The sequence below is a fragment of the Caretta caretta genome, chromosome 1 (genome assembly GCF_965140235.1).
Source record: "Caretta caretta isolate rCarCar2 chromosome 1, rCarCar1.hap1, whole genome shotgun sequence".
NCBI lineage: Eukaryota > Metazoa > Chordata > Testudines > Cheloniidae > Caretta > Caretta caretta.
Genome location: NC_134206.1, coordinates 264,141,196 through 264,163,122, shown reverse-complemented (window position 1 = coordinate 264,163,122; position 21,927 = coordinate 264,141,196). Strand labels below are relative to the sequence as shown.

The 21,927-nt window shown below is 44.9% G+C and overlaps 1 protein-coding gene across 3 annotated transcripts in view; it reads left to right on the top strand.

Moving 5' to 3' along the window:
- Positions 1-21,927, top strand: part of IFT56 (intraflagellar transport 56) — an 83,046-nt gene that overhangs the window by 36,218 nt on the left and 24,901 nt on the right. For all 3 annotated transcript variants that reach the window (XM_048835326.2, XM_048835327.2, XM_048835328.2), the window contains 4 exons: positions 6,775-6,877; positions 9,708-9,763; positions 13,385-13,438; positions 13,906-13,969. In XM_048835326.2, coding sequence (XP_048691283.1) covers positions 6,775-6,877; positions 9,708-9,763; positions 13,385-13,438; positions 13,906-13,969 — 277 coding nt within the window. The remainder of the gene's footprint in view (positions 1-6,774; positions 6,878-9,707; positions 9,764-13,384; positions 13,439-13,905; positions 13,970-21,927) is intronic.

Below are 21,927 nucleotides of genomic sequence, written 5' to 3'. Positions count from 1 at the left end.
ATGGTCTCTTCACCCCATTGACCCTTTGCCAATTTTTAGGGGCTCCCTCTGCAGGGGATGGGTCATACTAGGAGGGTCTCTGCATGTCTCCAATTGCCTGCTAGCATCCCTCCTCCTTTCCGGGGTTGAGGCAAGAGGGGGCCTCGACCCCATAGCCAGCACCACCGTCAAGTGCATTGGTGGGGTGGTTCCCCAGGATAAAGTCCTGACCCCTGGTTCTCATTTTCCCCTAGGGGTTAGACGTGATGCCCTCACGATACCCACTATGTTACCCTTTTGTATCTGGAGCCTAAATCAGCAAGTTCCTTTACCCAGCGCCTGCCACAAGGAGGTGCCCACCTTAGCTTGGCTGCCTCAAGCCCACTACCTAGAAGTTCGGCCAACCCAATACCAAGATCATCCAGAAACAAATTGTATCAGAGTGGTACATTCAATCCTCAGTAAAGCTCAGCTGCGCTCTGGGCTAAGTGGCCATGCCTGATAACTGAAGCACCCCTGGACTCCAGCCAGGTTGCAATTTTCTGGTTGGCTTTCCTCCAGGCCCTATCCACCTTTTGTGGGTATGCTGCAGTCCAATATCTGTGGTGACACTGTCCCCACGTAGAGAAACACATTTGCCAGCAGTCCAATATCCCATTTGGACTTCAAAATCAGTTTGAGGCCAGGGCACGTTCTAAGGTAGTTTTCTCCTAAATGGATAATGATGATGTCCAATGTGTCCTTTCGGTGCGCCAGCCCATCCAAGAGGGACACAAGTTAATTCCAGGTCATGCCCCGGCTGCCGTGCCAAGACAAAGTCATGTCCCTCCTGAGGCCCAGCTGCGAGCTTCTTGCCCAAATTACATGCTCTCTTATAAGCCCAGTGCACAATGCCATGCCCTCAATCCATATTCTCAGCTGTGTGTGTGCTGTGTGATCATTTAGTGTGATCAGCATGGGGAAGGAAGCAGACATGGTTAAAACCTGTGGCACTTACAGCCCACACCCTGTGTTGGCTTCCCCTCAGGCAGCTGCATGTAGGATTGTAGATTGCCAGCATCCTTTAGCCTGGTGCGCTTAAAATGTGGGGAGCCTGAAGATATGTGCCCACCTCCACAATGCCCATGTTCGTGCCAAACCCTACAGTATGCATGACAATGCTTCCCTGTCTCATTGTAGTTTCAGCATGAAAACCTCGGCTGGTCAGGCGTGTAGTGTCTTGAGACCAGCTCCATTGCTCCCTTCACACACCAGCTTTTCCAGTGCATAGCCACAATTGTTATGGGGTTCTGTTCACAAGTGCCCCTGAACCGTGCACTCCAACCATAGTTCCTGATCAGTTTTGTCTCAGCACAGGGAGGGGTTCAGGATTATCCTCATTCTAAAGTGCTCATCATACAAGACCAATGAGGTGCTTGAAAATATGTTATATGCCCTATGTATAATGTCCAAATGCATCAGCATGGGCCCATATATTGCTGCGTATAGCTGTCCTTTCACCCCTGTATAGGTAATGTAGGTCACAAGCCAGTTGTCGCAATTCCTATGTATCTTGGATGCTTTATCCCAGGGGTCGGCAACCTTTTAGAAGTGGTGTGCCAAGTCTTCATTTATTCACTTTAATTTAAGGTTTCGCATGCCAGTAATACATTTTAACGTTTTTTAGAAGGTCTCTCTCTATAAGTCTATATATTATATAACTAAACTATTGTCATATGTAAAATAAACAAGGTTTTCAAAATGTTTAAGAAGCTTCATTTAAAATTCAATTAAAATGCTGATCTTATGCTGCGGGCCGGCTCAGCACGCTGCCGGCCTGGGGTTCTGTTCACCTAGGCCAGCAGCAGGCTGAGCAGGGCCTGCGGCCAGGACCCCGGCTGGCAAGGGGCCAGCAGTCAGAACCCCAGACTGGCAGCGGGCTGAGTGGCAGCCAGGGTCCCAGCTGCTGGCCCCTTTCAGCCCGCTGCCAGTCTGGGATCCTGCCCCTGCCCACATAGAGTGGGTACGTACCTACCTTCTCCCTGGTTCTAGCCCATTCTCTTCCTCTCTCTGCACTGAGCTGAGGGTGGGAGTGCACTGAGCACAGGGCTGGGGGTGAAGGAGCAGGCTGGGAGTTGGGGTGTAGGGTCTGGCCAGGAGCTAGAATGAGGGAGGGGGCTTAGGGTTGGGGCAGGAGGTTTAGGTGTGGAGTGCTTACCTGGGCAGCTCCCATTTGGTACGAGGGTGCAGCTAGGAATGGGGGGGGGGGGCGTGCAGGAGCTCCCATTTGGTGCTCAGGGTGGGGATGGGAATGTGGGGGGTGCAAGAGTCAGGGCATAGGGTGTGGGGGGGCTGGGTATGTGTGGGGGTGCAGGAGTCAGGGCTGGGGGCATGTGAGGGAGGTGCAGGAGTCAGGGCTGGGGTCATGAGGGGATGCAGGGGTCAGGGCAGAAGGCTGGGGTGAGTGTGAGGGAGGTGCAGGGGGTTAGGGGTGCTCCCAGCCCTCTCCCCAGAGCGGCTCACGGCAGGAGCCTGGAGGGGATATGCCCTGATTCCACCCCCCTTCCCCAAGGCCCGTCCCCACCTCTTTTCCGCCTCCTCCCTGGAGCAGCAAGTGCACTGCTGCTCTGCTTCTCCCCCTCCCGTGCAAGGGCCATCAGCTGATCAGTGGCAGGGAGGGAGAGGAGGAGGGGCAGGAACCCAGCATGCTGGGGGAAGAGGCAGTGGAGGAGAGAGCTTGCTTGCCCTGCAGCAGAAGCCGGCAGGACCAAGCTTCTTCACCCTGCCCCCACGAAGGGGTTGGGGGGTGGAGAAGAGCGGGCCGGGGCGGGCAGGATTTTTAATGGCACTCTGTTGCTTGCCGGGGTCCCGGCCGCCGACCCCGCTCAGCCCACTGCCGGCCTGGGTTTGACAGCGGGCTGAGCGGGGCCAGTGGCTGGGACCTGGCAGGCAGCAGCATGCCATGAAAAATCAGCTTGCATGCCATCTTTGGCACGCATGCCATAGGTTGCCGACCCCTGCTTTATCCTGACAGGTTTCAGAGTAACAGCCGTGTTAGTCTGTATTCGCAAAAAGAAAAGGAGTACTTGTGGCACCTTAGAGACTAACCAATTTATTTGAGCATGAGCTTTCGTGAGCTACAGCTCACTTCATCGGATGCATACTGTGGAAACTGCAGAAGACATTATATACACAGAGACCATGAAACAATACCTCCTCCCACCCTACTCTCCTTCTGGTAATAGCTTATCTAAAGTGATCATCAAGTTGGGCCATTTCCAGCACAAATCCAGGTTTTCTCACCCTCCGCCCCCCCCACACACAAACTCACTCTCCTGCTGGTAATAGTCCATCCAAAGTGACCACTCCCTTTAAAATGTGTATGATACTCAAGGTGGGCCATTTCCAGCACAAATCCAGGTTTTCTCACCCCCCCCCCCCACCTCCCTCCAAAAACCACACACACAAACTCACTATCCTGCTGGTAATAGCTTATCCAAAGTGACCACTCTCCTCACAATGTGTATGATAATCAAGGTGGGCCATTTCCAGCACAAATCCAGGTTTTCTCACCCCCCCCCCATCCCCATACACACACAAACTCACTCTCCTGCTGGTAATAGCTCATCCAAAGTGACCACTCTCCCTACAATGTGCATGATAATCAAGGTGGGCCATTTCCAGCACAAATCCAGGTTTTCTCCCCCCCCACACACACAAACTCACTCTCCTGCTGGCAATAGCTCATGGGGTGGGAGGAGGTATTGTTTCATGGTCTCTGTGTATATAATGTCTTCTGCAGTTTCCACAGTATGCATCCGATGAAGTGAGCTGTAGCTCACGAAAGCTCATGCTCAAATAAATTGGTTAGTCTCTAAGGTGCCACAAGTACTCCTTTTCTTTCTGCTTTATCCTATCTCTCTTTCTCTTCTCTCCACCTAATATAGGTTCCCTGAACAGCAGGGAATATATGTCCATATACGCCACCCACCATATTTTCTCACGTGTTAACTGGAGAAAATGAGTCCCCAGCCGATGAGAAGCAGCTGCCTACAAGCCATATTCAAACACACATTTATAAACCTGTTGGACAGCTGCTGTAAAGGCTGTGGGGTAGGGAGTGGGGGCCTGAGGCTGTAGTGCCATGAGCTGTGTGACCAGTGGCTGTGATGCCGGAATCTGTAAGGCTACTGTCTGAGGAGCTGGCAGCTGGAGGGCCAGTAGCTGGGGGTGGGCCTGGGCATTTGGGGCCCCACTATCCCACACTATGGTGTGTTCTATAACCTCCCATTCATGTCCCCCATGTGGTCCCCTGCAGGCCTAACCATTAAACCACCTGGAGACCTACCCATTGCTCCCACCAGAACTGCCTGTCTGAGACAATATGGTCACCCACTGAGGGTGCCATACCATTGGGGCATATCCCCTGCACTTCTAGTGGGCCCCAACTGTTTGTGAACTCACTCTGTAAATGACTATTATTTTCCAGGGCTCCAATCTGATCTGAAAAGGACTGCATCATCTCCATGAGGTGCCCTGTTTTTGGCCACTTAGGACGTAGTTCCCTTCCTGGCCTCTTGCTCTTTTCTCTCTCCTTCCTGATGTTCTTGGTTGCCTCCTGGTCTGGGATAGGCAACACACATCACCCTGTACTAAGTGGCTAAATGGGTCTGTTAGCCTATTCTGCTGCCTCACTGGCTCTTGGTTCCAGCCCTGCAGACGCCCAGCCACATGCCTTGCATCATCAAGCAGATACTGGTCATTGCCAGACTGCTGTTTATGATTCATGTGTTCTGTGTGCTCTGTTCCTATTTTGACTGCTGGAAACCAGCAAACAGGAAGTGTGGCTCTGAGCATATGACTCTTATCATGGCTCCAAATCTCATGCCAAATCCCACCAGATTATGGCTCCAAATCATGGGCCAAAGTCCATAAAACTCAAGATTACCCTGAAAGTCTGGTTGGAGCTGGAAATCTCTCAGGGCCTGTCCTTTTGTCCTCTCCCATCGTAGGAGCCGCCAAAGCAAGCCCCTTGCTAGACTCAGGGCCCTCTTCTTTTTGTTTAGTAGCTGCATTGTGATTTACAAATTTATCCAAATGTAGGATTACCAACCCTCCAGTAAAAAGAATGAGGAGTACTTTTGTGGCACCTTAGAGACTAACAAATTTATTTGAGCGTAAGCTTTCATGGGCTAAAGCCCAATTCATCAGATGCATGCAGTGGAAAATACAGTAGGAAGATATATATACAGAGAACATGAAAAAATGGGGGTTGCCATACCAACTGTAACGAGACTCATCAATTAAGGTGGGCTATTATCAGCAGGAGAAAAAAAAACTTTTGTAGTGATAATCAGGATGGCCCATTTCAAACAGTTGATAAGAAGGTGTGAGTAACAATAGGGGGAAAATTAGCATGGGGAAATAGTTTTTAGTTAGTGTAATGACTCGTTCACTCCCAGTCTTTATTCAAACTTAATTTAATGCTGTCCAGTTTGCAAATTAATACCAGTTCTGCAGTTTCTTGTTGGAGTCTGTTTTTGAAGGATTTTTTGTTGAATAATTGCGACTTTTAGGTCTGTAATTGAATGTTCAGGGAGGTTGAAGTGTTCTCCAACTGGTTTTTGAATGTTATAATTCTTGACGTCTGATTTGTGTCCATTTAGTCTTTTGTGCAGAGACTGTCCTGTTTGGCCAATGTACATGGCAGAGGGGCATTGCTGGCACATGATGGCATATATCACATTGGTAGATGTGCAGGTGAATGAGCCTCTGATAGTATGGTTGATGTGATTAGGTCCTATAATGGTGTCCCTTGAATAGATATGTGGATGTGGACAGAGTTGGCAACGGGCTTTGTTACAAGGATAGGTTCCTGGGTTAGTGTTTTTGTTATGTGGTGTGTGGTTGCTGGTGAGTATTTGCTTCAGGTTGGGAGGCTGTCTGTAAGCGAGGACTGGCCTGTCTCCCAAGATCTGTGAGAGTGAGGGATCATCCTTCAGGATAGGTTGTAGATCCCTCCAGTATTGTCCTGGAGTCTCCAGGAATTAAAAATTAGTCTTTAATTAAATATTATATCATGTGATGAAACCTCCAGGAATATGTCCAACTAAAATTGGCAACCCTATCCAAATGGCACATTGACTGAACCACAAACCAAGTCGCAACAAGCTTGTCCATAATTTTTTTCTAACATATTATGCATTCAAGAGTTAATGCTGTTTTCTGATGTCAGTGGTGGAATTATGTTTTGATCCTTTTACCAATGATTCAGCAGGTGGTAAGCTTCCTTCCCAAGTCACACCTGAACCAATGTCCCATATGATGTTGTTGGAGGAGGGAATTGTTATGTGAAACTGAAGACTTGACTATTTTTGGTCATTTAAAGATCACGTGACACTTTTCACATGTCTAGGATTATTAGCCCTAATATTTTGGTATAATTATAATTAAAGCAAATTGTAATTTTCCATCTATATTCCCCTTGCAGTTTCAATTCAGTTCATAGTCTACCTAACTTGTTCGACACTGTATGTGTTGTTGTTTTGAACTGTTGTATAGCTGATGTGTTCTGCTCCAAGAATAGTTACCACTTACTGATGGGTTAAATATTTTTGTAAAGTGCTTAGAGATTTCTCAGGATAAAGACACTATAAAATGTGAGATGTTTATAATTATTAATAAACTAGGGGTCCAGTTGATGCTGAATCCGTTGACTATAACATGTCATTACTGTGGAAATTTCAGGGATGATTGTGAGACCACAGACTGGAACACTCTATAGGACTAACAAGATGGGTGCTTTCTTTTCTGCAGGTTGTATTCCGAGGAGGGGAAGGGGCTCTGCAGGTTCTGCCACCCCTGGTTGATGTTATTCCTGAAGCCAGATTGAACCTGGTGATTTACTATCTCCGGCAAGGTAATGAAATCTCCCTCTGGCTCTCTCTTAGATGCAGGGATTAGAAACTTTTTCTTTTCTGTGACATCTGTTCATCATCTCACAACTACCTTCTTCAAATGGGCCACAGCATTCTTTGCACTGTTTCATCTGTGGTCCTATGGTAAATAAGCTAACGTCTTACATGCTTTCATGACTTCTGAAGGAAGACCATTTGCAAAGGGTTGAACAAATCCACTTCAGCAGAAGATCAGAGCCTTTTTTTTACAGTAGTGAAACACTTCCCCTTAAGCTTGCTAAAATGCTAAAAATGTACACAGGATTGCCACCCAGGCAATGAAAATTATTTCTGTAAATGTGGCACAGAGAAGCTGTGAAAAAAAGGGACCAGAAACAAGGCTGCAGTCTGCAAACAAGACAATCCATTCCACACACATTTGCCAACTGTTGAAAAATGTAGGTAGATTTCCCGGGCAGCAAGACTTTCTTGTGTTTCCAAGTCATTTCTGTCTTTGCTTTGGGTTCCTTTTGTATTTTTTATTGACAGGTTTCAGAGGAACAGCCGTGTTAGTCTGTATTCGCAAAAAGAAAAGGAGTACTTGTGGCACCTTAGAGACTAACCAATTGTCTTAGTTTATTGGTTAGTTGGTTAGTTTCTAAGGTGCCACAAGTACTCCTTTTATTTTTTATTGGTTACAATGCCTCCCTCTCCCCTCATGCTCATCACCACTGTATTTCTCCATTCAGAAGTGGATTGACTGATGATTTGGTGTTAACTGCAAGAACCTGTGTAATGGGATATGTTGATCACTTTTCCACTCATTGATTTCCTTATTCATGGTATTTCATCACCTCTGCATGACTAGTTATTCAGAGCAGTGTTCTTAAAAGCAGATGATGTTATCTCCTTTGTCTTTATGGTTTAGTCCCACGCATTCTGTTTTATTGTATTTCAAAGGAGGTTGCAGTAACGTTGACTGCTTCAGCTTGTAACCTTTGCTACTTTGTCATCTAGCTGTCTAGAGTTCAGGCTGGTCTACAATGAAAAGTTATATCCGCATAGCTGTCTCTCAAGGGTGTAAAAAATCAAACCCCCCCCCCCATAGCAATGTAGTTAAGCCAACCTAACTCTAGTGTAGGCAGTGCTAGTTGATGGAAGAATTCTTCCATCAACCTAGTACAACCTCTTGGGGAGGTGAATTAACTACAGGGATGGAGAACCCATCCTGTTGCTGTAGTAAGTGTCTTCACTGAAGCGCTACAAGTGCCATAGCCTTGGTCAAGTTGGTTCTTTTTAGATGAAAGAAATAAAACTGTGATATTCCCACAAAACTCAAAATAATCCGAAAAACTTTGGACTTCTTACCTAAGAAGCAGAAATAAACCACACCCTAAACTTTACATACCAATAAGTGCATCAAGGCATTTGAGTGGCTATAAAAGTATTAAAAGAGAAAGCTCTATGGGCCTTCTGTAGCTTAACTATATTAATTCTGAAGCTTGATGTGCCGATTTTTAGCAACATATTTATGCCATGCCAATAAGGTTATTGAAATTGAATCCCTTTGTCAGAGGCCTTGTCTCAAATGAGTTTTCTGCTTGCTACTTATTTGCATCCTAGACTGTCTCTATATCTGCACATCCAGTTGGTACTCAGCTTCATTACTTGAGCTGTGACAAATTTTAGTACATAGATGTGCTCTCTTTTCCTATTGCCATAAATGGATATAGCTCACTTATGGTACATACTGTACAGAAGAACCTCATTAATATCATTTTGCTAATCCACAAGCCCTTTAATTCTCACAAAAATGGCAATTTCACCTGATTTCTCATCAAAGATTTAATACCAGAGATCTGCAGTAAGTTCGCATATTAAGACTTCATTACTTTTACAAATTGTACTAAAATGCATGTACTAGTGAACCAATAATACTTGGTATTTAAGAGCAAAGTATTTAAAAAAATTATTGGCCTCATATGTACCTAAGTACCTCATGAGCATGTGAGGTTTGATTTATTTTATAGTGTTTTGAAGATGTAAAATGATGTATAAATATTATACAATGAAGTATAATTTAAGTTAAACTGTACTTGTCAAAATACATGAACAAAATATGTTGTTCTATAGTACCTTAGTTTAAAAAAACAAAACAAATTTATTAGCTTAATAATTATCAACACCTGGTAATTTGCGATGGATTTCCTGGTTATTAGTGTGAATTAACTTTGCTGGGTAATTTTGTGACAGAGAAGAACCCTGGGCTAATATATACAAGTGAAGGGGATGGAGTTAAGATATTCTAAGACTGGATCCTTTTTTTTAGAATGTACTTTTTTTAGAACTTTTTTGTGTGAGTTAAATTCTTTAATTAACTTCTGCACTAACAGTGCTTTTTACATGGGAGAATTAGGATCAGATACACTAATTTGCCAAATGTTGAGGTAGTAATAATGAAACTGTAAAGTCTGTATTCAGAAGCATCTAACCCAGTCTTCCCCTGAGGGAGAAATAAACGTGTCAGGGGAGACAGAAGTATGAGGGATACAAGGGATGACCTTGTGCTATTGAGAAGTCATCCACTGGACTATGAACAAGGGGCCAAGTGATCTCTGTACTAGGGAAAATGTAGTAATAAAGAAGCTATTTCTCAAACCATGTCTGTTATACAGATTCAAGAAAGCCACCACTAGCAAGGTATAAATTTACACAGATTTATAGTCCCCTTACTCCTCCCCTTCAAATGCTTTATCTATCTATGGCTGGGTAAAGGAATCTTGTAGAGGATGAGTGGTCTGTCTGAATACGGTTCACTGTGGTTTGTCATGCATGTAACTTCTGATATTTCAGATGATGTGCAGGAGGCTTATAACCTGATTAAGGACCTGGAACCTACAACTCCACAGGTAATTTGAGGTTTATGGCATGGTTATTTAAAGAGAGAGTTTGTAAGTTGGGGTAGAATCTGCCATGTTCAAGCCAGTACCCTGAGGATTCATCCCCTTTAACACCCTGCATTCATCCTTCCACTGCCTTTCACCAGTGCTGAAGCTTTGTATGTGTGAAATATATACATATATACATACATGTATTATTTTATTTATCATGTTTATTATGGCAGTGTGTAGGGGCCAGTGGAAAACAGGGCCCCACTGTGCAAATGTAAATGCACTGTACAAATGTAGAATAAGAGACAATCCCTAACCTGAAGAGCTTACAGTCTAAATAGACAAGACAGACACAGGGTAGGGGAAAAGGATAGAATGCACAAACAGAGTGAACAATGCAGCAGTGGTAAATGTAATGTTAGTTTTGCGATTTTGTTATTTAAATCCTTTCAGTTGGGTTATTTTAAGCATATTAGCTAGATGGGAAGAGTGACCGTTGGAGGTGTTGGAGGAACAGCCAATCAGCACAGGGCAAGGAATGTTCAGAGTGAAAACTGCTGTGTCCTTGGCCCTGCTTGAACTGCTCTCTGCAGCTCCTGGCTGACTTCTGTCTCATGCTGACTCTTCCCTGCAGTTTTTTTCTCAAAGGTCACATGGCTGGGAAGGAGAGGGAAGACTTTATGAATCCTTGTGAGGGGATGGGGTTGTACTCTGTATAGGTCTGGGTCTGGGAGGTGCTAGGGGGAAGAGGTGGTCCCAGCTAGGCCTCATTTTATCTCCTCATCCCAGTTCAACACTATGTATTTGAACTGCTTTTTGCAGCTGCTGGGCCAGCTTCATTCTCTTGCTCCTCCCTGCATTTTCTTTCTCAAAGCCCACATATATATATATATACACACATGCACTGTATAAATACAGTGGATGTGAACAAGAAAAAATGTCTGAAAGAGACACTGAGGAAGGCGTACTCTGGAAGATTATATGATACAGTGACCAAAACGCCTGAGATCTGTGTACCCTAGAACTTCCACTGTTGCTGATGGTGGAGTGGCACCAGCAGTGAATTACGAGTCCTAGTTTTGGCCGCATTGGAGCAGCTACTGATGGCTTTGCCACTCGAATTATGCAAGTCATCCCAAACTCATGCTGATAAAACCTTTTGTCCACTCCACTCCTTCATGTGTTAGCTGTTTGTGTTCATGTTCTGTATCTACCTATTGGTAATTGCCGTGTGCTGTAAATGTTACATGAATATGGAGAATGGTAAAACTACAGGCAAATTATGCAGATCATCCTAGATGTGTACCAATAAATATTTTATACCACACAACAGCCATTGTGAATTGTGCATATGCCATATATGTTACAGAAAAAAAGTTTTACAATGTTTATTGGTACTGTTTTATGATCTCTCTCTACCTGCAAAGCCAGGCTCCCATAGTTATCACGAGTCCCACTGTGCCGGCTTTTTAAAAGGGAGAAATTATATTGAATAAATGTTAGAAAGATTTAATATTACCTAAAAGAGCTTTTTCAAAAATAATGTAATATTTAACATCTGACATTTTAGGATCTTCCACAGCTCAAATCAAATGCTGGTTCCCACTGGCAAAATGGAAATCTTTCTATAGCAATGGTATAAATTCCTTTATTTAGCCTTGCAGAAACCTTCTACATTTATAAATCTGTCACTGATTCTAGATTGAATGTTATCAAGTCCTGCTCCTCAGTGTTTGTCAGGAAATTCATATTTCAGGAAAAAGAGGAAACATTTCTCTGGTGGGCTTTTTTGAAAAGGTGACTGGAGCTCCTTGGGTTAAGAATGATAGATCCATCTCCACATGAAGGACTTCTATGTGTGTGTCTGATTTAGAAATACTTTTCCTCACATACATGTTGGTACTCGCCACAAGACTGATAATAGACAGTATGTTAATATGCATAAGAAGCGTCAGATTGGATCATACCAATGGTTCATCTAGCCCAGTGTACTGTCTTCCAAGAAGAAAAGGAGTACTTGTGGCACCTTAGAGACTAACAAATTTATTTGAGCATAAGCTTTTGTGAGCTACAGCTCACTTCATCGGATGCATTCAGTGGAAAATGCAGTGTGGTGTTCTGTATTTTCCACTGAATGCATCCGATGAAGTGAGCTGTAGCTCACGAAAGCTTGTGCTCAAATAAATGTGTTAGTCTCTAAGGTGCCACAAGTACGCCTTTTCTTTTTGCGAATACAGACTAACACAGCCGCTACTCTGAAACCTGTCTTCCAAGAGTGGCTGGTACCAGATGCTTCAGAGGGAATGAACAGAACCGAGCAACTGAGTGATCCATCCCCTGTTGTCCAGTCCCAGCTTCTTGCAGTAAGAGGTTTAAAACATTCAGAGCATGGGGTTGTGTCCCTGGCCATCTTGGCTAATAACCAATCCCAGCGGTTCTCAACCAGAGGTCCGGGGCCTCCTGGGGGGCCATAAGCAGGTTTCAGATGGTCTGCCAAAATAAACCAGAGAGCAGGACCCATGTTAGACTCACTGGGACTCACATCAGAAAGCCGAAGCCCAAGCTGCATGGCGGTGAAGCCAAAGCCTTAGCTTTGCGAGGCCCTCTGTGGTGTGGGGCCACAGGCAGTTGCCCTGCTTGGTACCCCTAATGCCAGCCCTGGCTTTTAATCTACTGGATATGCAGAAAATCAGTTGTTGCGGAGGTGGGACATGCAGGTTTTTACAGCATGTTGGCTGGTGCTCAGAAAGAAAAAGGTTGAGAACCCCATGCCTATCCTGCATGAACTTATCTGGCTGAATCGTTCAGTGACCTGTGTAAAATGCAGTGAGTTTCTCAGTCCAGCTCCTCTTATTTACTACTGGTAACATTCCATTGTTGTGCTAATGAACAAGTTGCACCAAAAACCATAATCACAATTGGCATTAATTGTCCCCCTCTTTGCCATCTCAACAGAAGGGTTCAAGAACTGCAGAGGCTTCAGAGGTGCCTGTCTCCAGGGCAGGGTGGAGGAACTAAATATACATATGTGGGAAAACTTGCAATGCTTCTGCCCTTGCTGTACCTGACTTATGGGCAGAGGACTTCGTTCTCCAGCACTGTCAATCTAATACCTTTTTACCGGCACCGGATTTACTTTTTCATGCTGGTTGAAAGATATCAGTCTGTTTGACAACCCTGGAGACTCAAGTTCTCTTTACTCACAGGATAGATGTAATACTGGCAGAGTCAATGCAAACTTCCATACCCTGAGGCAGACACACATATCCTCCTCCCTGGAGTGACCAGAGGCCTGAAAGGGGAGTTCAGTCTACTCGGGCACTTTGCTGTGACTGACAACAGCAGGACAATTCCTGGCAATTTTGATGGTGTTTTTATAATGTTGCTGTCTCTACACAGGACCTTGATTCAGAACCCTAGCTCAATTCACATAAACAACTGGCTCATATGCAGGATTGATTTTTTTTTTTTGTTATTATTATTTATTACACACTGCTGGAGTGCAGACTACTAATAAAATGAAGTTTGAATAGAGTTGGCATGGGCAGGAACAAAATCATTTCTAAGTTGCCTGCAGGTTTTTTTTTATGTCTTCTGAATTCTTTAACTTGTCTTCTCTGATCCTCTTGTTTGTTGCAGGAGTACATACTCAAGGGAGTGGTGAATGCAGCCCTTGGACAGGAAATGAGCTCAGTGAGTAAAACCCCTCTGCTGCTCCAGCATTTACATCAGTACTAGGGGAGAAAGAAATGTGGTATCTGGAATGCAGCTAATGGGAAAGAGGTGGTAGTTTCACACTCAGATCCCATGCTTTCTGAGTTCCTTCATTTATTCTCTCTCCATAATTCACAGTCCAGAGTGAGTGAATTGTGAGTTTCTGTTACTAGCCCTGAGACTCATACAAACTGAACTGAGCCTCTCTATCCTGCTTACAAAAGCCTTGCTTCTTTTTGCAATGATTCTGTGTATATAGGTCCATGCAATAAGATTCCTTCCTTCCTTGTTTATTGTACCTCTGTCCCCATCTTTCCCCTCACCCCACAATATGTGTATTCACTTTACTTTACTTCACCCTACTCACCCCCCTTGGAGCATGCGTTCATTCAGTCCCATGGCACCACTCCATACTCTGGATCTCATGTCATTTGTTTCTCTCCAAGAGGGATCATCTGAAAATTGCTCAACAGTTCTTCCAGCTGGTGGGAGGATCAGCCAGTGAATGTGGTACGTTTGAATTTTTCTTTCTCCATTATGTATATGTTCTTCTACTGATACTACAGTATATACCAGAGGTTCTCAACCTTTTTCTTTCTGCAGCCCACCTAAACACGTTATAAAAACTCCATGGCCCACATGTGCCACAACTGTTTTTCTGCATGGAAAAGCCAGGCTTTTTAGGGGGTAGCGAGCAGGGCAACTGCACAGGACCCCAAGACACAGGGGCCCCCACGAAGCTAAGCTGCTCAGGCTTCACCTTGAGGCCCGGTTGCCAGGGCTGGGCCGGTGGGGCTTTGGCTTTCTGCCCTGGGCCCCAGTAAGTCTAATGCTTGGCGGAACCCCTGAAATCTGCTTGTGGCCCCCCAGGGGGCCTTGGACCCTGGTTGGGAACTGCTGGTATATACTGTCTTATAATAGTGCTTATGCAGTTGCTGACTCTCAGCATGTCTAGTGCCAGGCGTGTTGCTGTAGTTATGCTGGTAACAGCATAATGTTTCCACACAGTGCATCTGCTGTCATACGAAACTGAGGATATGCTCTGACACACATGTGCACACAATTTTGAACGTTATAGACACCTACATGGTTCCAGTTAGAGAAATAGGTTTGTAATAAAACAGCATCTCTATCAATGTAAAATGGTACTTCTATCATAAACAGTCACATTAATAGCAGCATTTGGGCTGGAGATGGGCCCAGTGATTTACCAAATACACAATACAGTAAAAGCTGTATTGTCCGGCATTTCCCCAACCGGAAAGCTCTATAAACTGGCATTTCTGATCTTTATTGAAATTCCAGTTTATAGTCTGGTTGCCACGGGGCTGGCAGGGGGTTGGGGCGCCGGAGGGAGTGTGGAGCACGGGATCTGGGAGGGAGTTTCGGTGTGGGAGAGGGCTCAGGGCAGCAGGTTGGGGCATGGAGGGAGGTGCGGGGTGCCAGATCCGGGGGGCGCTCACCTCAGGCAGCTCCCTGCAAGTGGCGACCTGTCCCAACGGCTCCAACGCAGAGGCACGGCAGGCGGCTCTGTGTGATGCCTCCGCCCATAGGCGCTGCCCGCGCAGCTCCCACTGGCCATGGATCCCAGCCCATGGGAGCTGCGGAGCTAGCTCTCGGGGCAGGGCGGAGCTGCTTGCTGAGCCTCCTCTTAGGAGCAGCTGGGACAGGTTGCTGCTTGCGGGGAGCCGCCCGAGGTGAGCGCCCCCTGGATCTGGCACCGCGCACCCCATCCTGCGCCCCCTCCCATGCCCAAACTCCCTCCTTCTTAGTTAACTAGCATTTTTCACTTACCAGCAACCCCCATTCCCCCAACATGCCAGATAAAACTGCTTTTACTGTATTATCTTCATGTAGGATATTTTTGTCTAAATTAGACTGTAAGCTCCTTGAGGCAGAGACAATATTTTATATGTTTTTTGTTCAGGGCAGCACATGCTAATGGCATTTAATAAAGAGGAATAATAAGAACTCTCAGTGAAGTGTTCCAAAATGTACTGTACTTATATATATTATAATACACCAGCCATTCTATTGCCTGCTTAAGGTCATTCTGCTGACCTTGGACTTTGCATTTGCTTCCCTAGATTTGGATGGGGATTATAGTTTTGCTGCCTTTGTATGAGAGCCCTTGCTAACATAGTTGGCCTAGAAGTCAAAATCTAGCACTTCCTTCTATTGCCAGTTCTTGGTGGTCCCCCAGGAGTAAAGAGCTAGTACTACCAGATTGTCTGTCTGTTTAAAGTCTCATACAGTGCCCTGCATCAACATATCTAACTGTTTCACAAAACTAGAAAGGAAAGATGGTTTGTGTTTCTTAAAGTGAGGAAAATCCTGCTTTAGTGTTTTGGGGTTTGTGTTTTTTGTTTTTTTTGTTTGTTTGTTTTTGGAAGGGGGCCAGAGAAGTGATTGATAGCACCTTCACAAGCCTGTTAACTTACTGGGAATTTTCAAAGATCAATGGACAAACAGAAAAAGCAGAGCACTTTCTCTGCTCTGATTCTGGTCTTTCTACATCTCTCACTCTCTACAGAGATCCCAGGACCAGACATGGAGACGGTAAATGTTTAAAAAACTGTTGAGAACAGGGTAGTTTATGAGAACGATGTCACACATTCAGCAAAGTCTTACAGGGGTCAGTGGTTAGATTCTGTTGTTTCTGGTTAGGTTACTGACTTAGAAAATTAAAAAACATACAATGAGCAGAGCTAGTGTATGAGTCCTTCCATTCAGGAGCTATGTAAGTCTAGACTTTTAATTATTGTGTGGTTTCACAAAAAACGAAGAAGCATCCATTCTGTAGCAACCATTATCTACCTTTCTTCCACAATAAAACCTGCCCAAAATCAACAGCTGTACACTGCATTTCAGCTAGGAAAAAAGATAGCTTAAACTATTGGTCACCAGTGGCTTATAAACGGGAATTGACATTGCAGATGAGGGCACTAGAGGTTGCTTTTTTGTTTGTTTTTTTTAATTGTTCCCTAGACTCCTGGCAGTTAATGCCAGTACTCTGAGTGATCTTTCTCAATAGCTCACCTTTCTTTAGCCTCATGGTGGAAAATGAAATAAGGATCAGATTCCTTGGAGAGAGTAAAAGAAGAACTGAAGGTGGGAAACGCAGTGAATTGTCACATTTTTAACACTTTCACTTAATAAATGGTGTATCATTTATGTGGCTGAGCATAACTCTTCGTAAGTATCCAGTTCTCATTAGACAAACTTAATTCACAATATGAATGGACCCTGTAGCTTACTCAGGTGGCTGCTGCTGGCACACCTATAGCTGGTAGCTCTACTGCCTAGAACACAAGGATTGCACACTATGCCAAAATAATGGGAAGTAAGCACCCCCTCTTCATCTTCAGTAGTTTTAAGACCAAATCTGGCATTTGGTGAAGGAAAAACATCAGATCACTGGGAGGGAAAACTCTTTTCTGGACTTCATATTACCTTCCTTTTGAGTCACTTTAAGTTACACAAAGTATAGATTTCAGAGTAACAGCCGTGTTAGTCTGTATTCGCAAAAAGAAAAGGAGTACTTGTGGCACCTTAGAGACTAACCAATTTATTTGAGCATGAGCTTTCGTGAGCTGTAGCTCACGAAAGCTCATGCTCAAATAAATTGGTTAGTCTCTAAGGTGCCACAAGTACTCCTTTTCTTTTTACAAAGTATAGAGCTTTTCAAAATGAGCTTTTTTTCCTCTTTCTGTGTGACTCACATGAGATGGATTAGGTCTATAAAATCCCAACTTTCCTATTTTACTTCCATTTCATTGTTCAGAATGGAACAGAGCTAAGGCAAAGTCACCCATTCACCTCCTGCCATAACAAGTAGTATCCATGGTAAACCAGGGTTGGTGATAGTGGCACCAATCCATGACTGTTTTGTGTTCTTTTTATTATCTTTTTAATATCATATTTTATATAGTCATCATCCCAAAACATTCTATGAACAATAGTTATTCAGAAAATATTTCATCCAGCACTGGTACTGTACCAGCACAATACTGGTCAGATATTTAACAAAGCACAAAAATGCTATTTATACCTAAGAACAAGGAGTGAAGAATAATATTCTGTTAAAGTGAAATCATAGATAATTGCATTTTGCCTACATAAAATTATCCTCTAACGGGGAATTTGGGCAGAACACTGGAGCAAACAGACTTTCAAAGTGTGCCATTGAATTTTTGTATGACCACAGGTAGTCAGGGACCCAGCTTGTCTTTTCCCAAGATAGCATTTATCTAGCAGCACAATATCCTCAAAACAGTGCTGGGGCTTTAGTTTATTACTGACTCCAGAAAAGAGTATGTTATACTGAATTATAGACACTGCTTCCTGTAGGTTTTCCTCTGGGTGTTTCGCCAAGTACTGATCAGGACCAATTACTTTTCTTAGATGTGATCAGACCATAACCTGAAGTCTTCCTACTTGTTATGGAATTTGTGCCTCTTAATAATGATGAAAATCTCAGTTCAGTTTTGGACTCTTTTTCCTACTTCAACTGCTACCAAAGAACAATGAGGATAATGAACAGGAATGACAAAACTTTCTTGGCAGCTGGCCATGACTGTGGAACTTGCTGCAGGAGATCAGAATGACCGTAAACCTTGCCATCATCAGTGCGGAATGCAAAACTTACTTCTTCCACTTAGCTTTTCCACAATAACAAAAACTGTGTGAGGGAGAGAAACAGATTCTTCTTTAGAATTTGTAAGGCGCTCAGATCCTATAGTGATGGGTGAAGTATTAATTGCCTGAAATAATATGAGTTAGTCAGGTCTGTAATCTTTATGGGGAAAGTGAACTAAGTCTAGTGGAGTATTCAGCCCATCACGTAATGATGGATGGGGACATGATGGTATCTCTGGCACATACATATGGAAATAACATACAGGATGTTATGGTTTCTAGCCATTAATGGGAAAATAGTCCAGGTCTCCAGCCATTTTGTGTTGTGTGTTTGGAGTTCATAAACCAGTGTATAGAATTTTCTAGGGGATAGTTTGCAGGAAGGGAAAAAGGGGTGTCTGTGGCTATATTCTGAAAGTTCATTGGGAGGCTGTATTTTACAAATATGGGAATACAGGTATTATGAAGAGGAAAAACTAGAACTCTAAGATTAATGCCCCAGTTGACTGTGTCTTGGAAATGTGTAGTATTAGCCTGAGTTGTATGAGATGTATGGATATTACTTTAATAAAATGCAATTTTTTAAAAATAACTATGTGGAGGGGAATGTGCTGGGATAAGGTGATCTCCAACTAGAAAGTAGAAGATGAGTGGGAATGTGGAGGGAAAAAATAAATCTCAAGAATTTCTTGACCTTTGAACATTCTGATTTTTATAAATTAATTTTCCATTACCTTGATTAATTTATAAAGAAAATATATTCTTAACTTTTACTCTCCTTAAATATTTATTTGTATTTTGTTTGGATCTTGTATAATATAAATTGCTATGGATTTATGAACTTAAATATCTTGGTAGATGTGTGTGGGGGTCTCTTTTGGGGTCTCTTTGAGCCCTCCATTGCCTTGAGGAGGCATGAAAGAACACTGAGGTATATATAACTTATTGCCCTGACACATGAAGATGCACATCGTGATGGGCATACACGTAAGCAAGGGGAAAATTAAACACATAAGCCTATTTCAGTTCTCAAGTAGGTACTAGACTATAATGCATAGTGAAGTGACCTGGGAAGCCAGAGTATAGAGCAGTGGTCCCCAAACTGTGGGGTGTAATCTCCCCCAGGGGGACCCAGAGGAACATGCGGGGGGAGGGGCTGGCCAGCCCCCACAAGGGGTGGGGAGGGAGCACCACCTAGCTCTGAGCTCAGTCCCACAGCTCCACTCCGCCCCCAGACCAGCTCTGCCTCCAGTGGCAGCTGCACTCTGCCCCCTGCTCTGTCCCCAGCCTAGCTCCAGCCCCAACCACAGCTCCACTCTACCTGCCACTCCAGCTCTGGTTCCGGTCCCTCCTCTGCTCCCATCCCAGTTCTGGCCCCAGCTGCAACTCCACTTCCTGCCCAGTTCTGCCCTCTTTCCCTCTCTGCCCCCAGGCTAGCCCCGTCTCTAGCCCTAGCTCCTCCCCCAACCCCAGTTCTGTCCCCAGCTCCGCCTTCAGCCCAAGTTCCTCTGCTATGGAAGCCATGGCTGTGCAGTAATTGGGGGGAGGGAGTGGGTAGCAGGGACAGATTCCATTACTGGTGAGAGGGGGTGCGACAGGAAAAGTTTGGGCACCACTGGTGTAGCAAAACCACACTAGAGCAATCCTACAAGGCAGGATAATAAGATTGGAGTCTGGCTGTGGATAGAGAAGGGAGCAAAGCCATACCTATTTTCAATTGGTTTCTTACATTCCCCATAAATGGACTCTATGTAAACACTCAAGTTGTTGTTTCGTTTTGTTTTTACATTCAACCAAAGTGTGTGTGTGTTTTATACAAAGACATCACACCTAGAGGTGATATTAAGGTGTTAAATTGCAGAGTCATGTGATAACACTTTTGATTGCCTCCTAATCCTCTGTCCACTAATCCATATCCTAGGGGGATTTATTCTAATTTTTCAGGGCCCCCGAACAACTTCAAACTGCTGCTTCATTAAAAAAGCAAAAACAAAACTTTTTTCTCTCAAATGGGGAATTTTCCGTTCCATAACTCCTGCCTAAGGCCCAGATAAAACCTTCAGATAGGGATGGATTTTCTGTGTTTGAAAACTGTCATAATATTGGGGTTAACTATACATCTGCCCCCTTCATGACTTCCTCAAGGGCATACCCTTAGGTCTCAAGCCTCTAGCTCAGGGGCGGACAAATTTTTTGGCCTGAGGGCCACATCAGGTTTCCAAAATTGTATGGAGGGCTGGTTAGGGGAGGCTGTGTCTCCACAAACAGCCAGGCATGGCCAGGCCCCTGCCTCATATCCGACCCCCCCCCCCCCTGCTTCTCGCCCCCTGATGGCTCCCCTGGCACTCCTGCCCCATCCAAACCCTGTCCCCTGAGGGCCCCCCGGAACTCCTGCCCCATCCACCACCCCCTGCTCCCTCTCCCCTGACCACCCCTGCACCCCCACTCCTGACTGCCCCCTGCCGCCCCATCCACCCCCCCCCCAATTCCTGACTGTCCCCCTGGGACCCTTGCCCCATCCAACCCCCCTGTTCCCCACCCTCTGACTGCCCCGACCTCTATCCACACCCCTGACCACAGCCCCCCAGCTCTGCTGCCCTCTGTGCAACCCCCCGTCCCCTTACTGTGCTGCCTGGAACACCGGTGGCTGGTGGTGCACCGGGTCAGGCTGGGGCTCTGCAACTGCGCTGCTCGGCCGCCCAGAGCGTTGCTCCGATGGTGCGGCACGCTGAGGCTGCAGGGGAGGGGGAACAGCAGGGGAGGTGCCAGGGACTAGCCTGCCAGGGCAGGAGCTCAGGGGCCGGGCAAGAGGGTTCTGCTGGCCGGATGTGGCCCGCGGGCCATAGTTTGTCCACCTCTGCTCTAGCTGTACCTTTTTTCAGAGCAGGAACCGGTGTTCCTCTCTCTCCAGATCCTAATTTTAGAGCTGCAGTCCCCTTACAATTCACTATGATTATTATCCCAGCCAGTCTGACTTTATTTCAGCACCTGCAGTTCTGCTGTTTCTCAGGGTCAATAACAGTTAATCAGGGACCAGTCAGCTTTCACAAAACATAGTACAATTATTTATGACAAAAGCATTACAGAGAAAACACATCATAAAACAATAAACAGCCTACATACGTGCTAAACTTACCAGCTATTTCCATCATCCGCATGAAATCCTGGTAGGTCCATATACAAATTTGTCAGTTCTTTGTTGCAGAATGGGTCTGTCCTGAGTAAAATCAGACTGACTCTGTACAGTTTGGGACCTTTGTCTTTCAGACCTCCTGAATCAGATAAATTAAGTCAATGCTACTTCTCCTGGGGGGTGTAGCTTCACCGGTGTGAATATCTGCATAACCAGCATTGAGAACTTGCATTAATTATTAACATCCCTCCTCTAAGTGATTCCAGATTACACAGGAATCCCATCCAGTGAGCCAGGAACACAGAGATACACATAACGCTTATTGATACAATAGTCAATGAATATCCCCTCGGTCCATAACCTTTGGCTCATCTCAATACTTGAGATTTTGAGGTTTCCACACTTCCAGGGTCTCACATCTGTCACAAAAATGCCACAGTTTCCAATCCTGTTATTGCTTGACCCTGCAGGACAAGAAATGGAAGCTGTATACCCATATACTAAGTAGTGTTGCATGGTGGATAGAGTACTGGACTGGGACTCAAGAGATATGGGTTCTATTTGTGGCTCTGCCACTGACTGTCTTAGTGACCTTGAGCAAATCACCTCACCTCTCTTTGCCTAATTATTCCCCATCTGTAAAATGGGAATAATGATACTGACCTTCCTTTGTAAAGTGCTTTGAGATCTACTGATG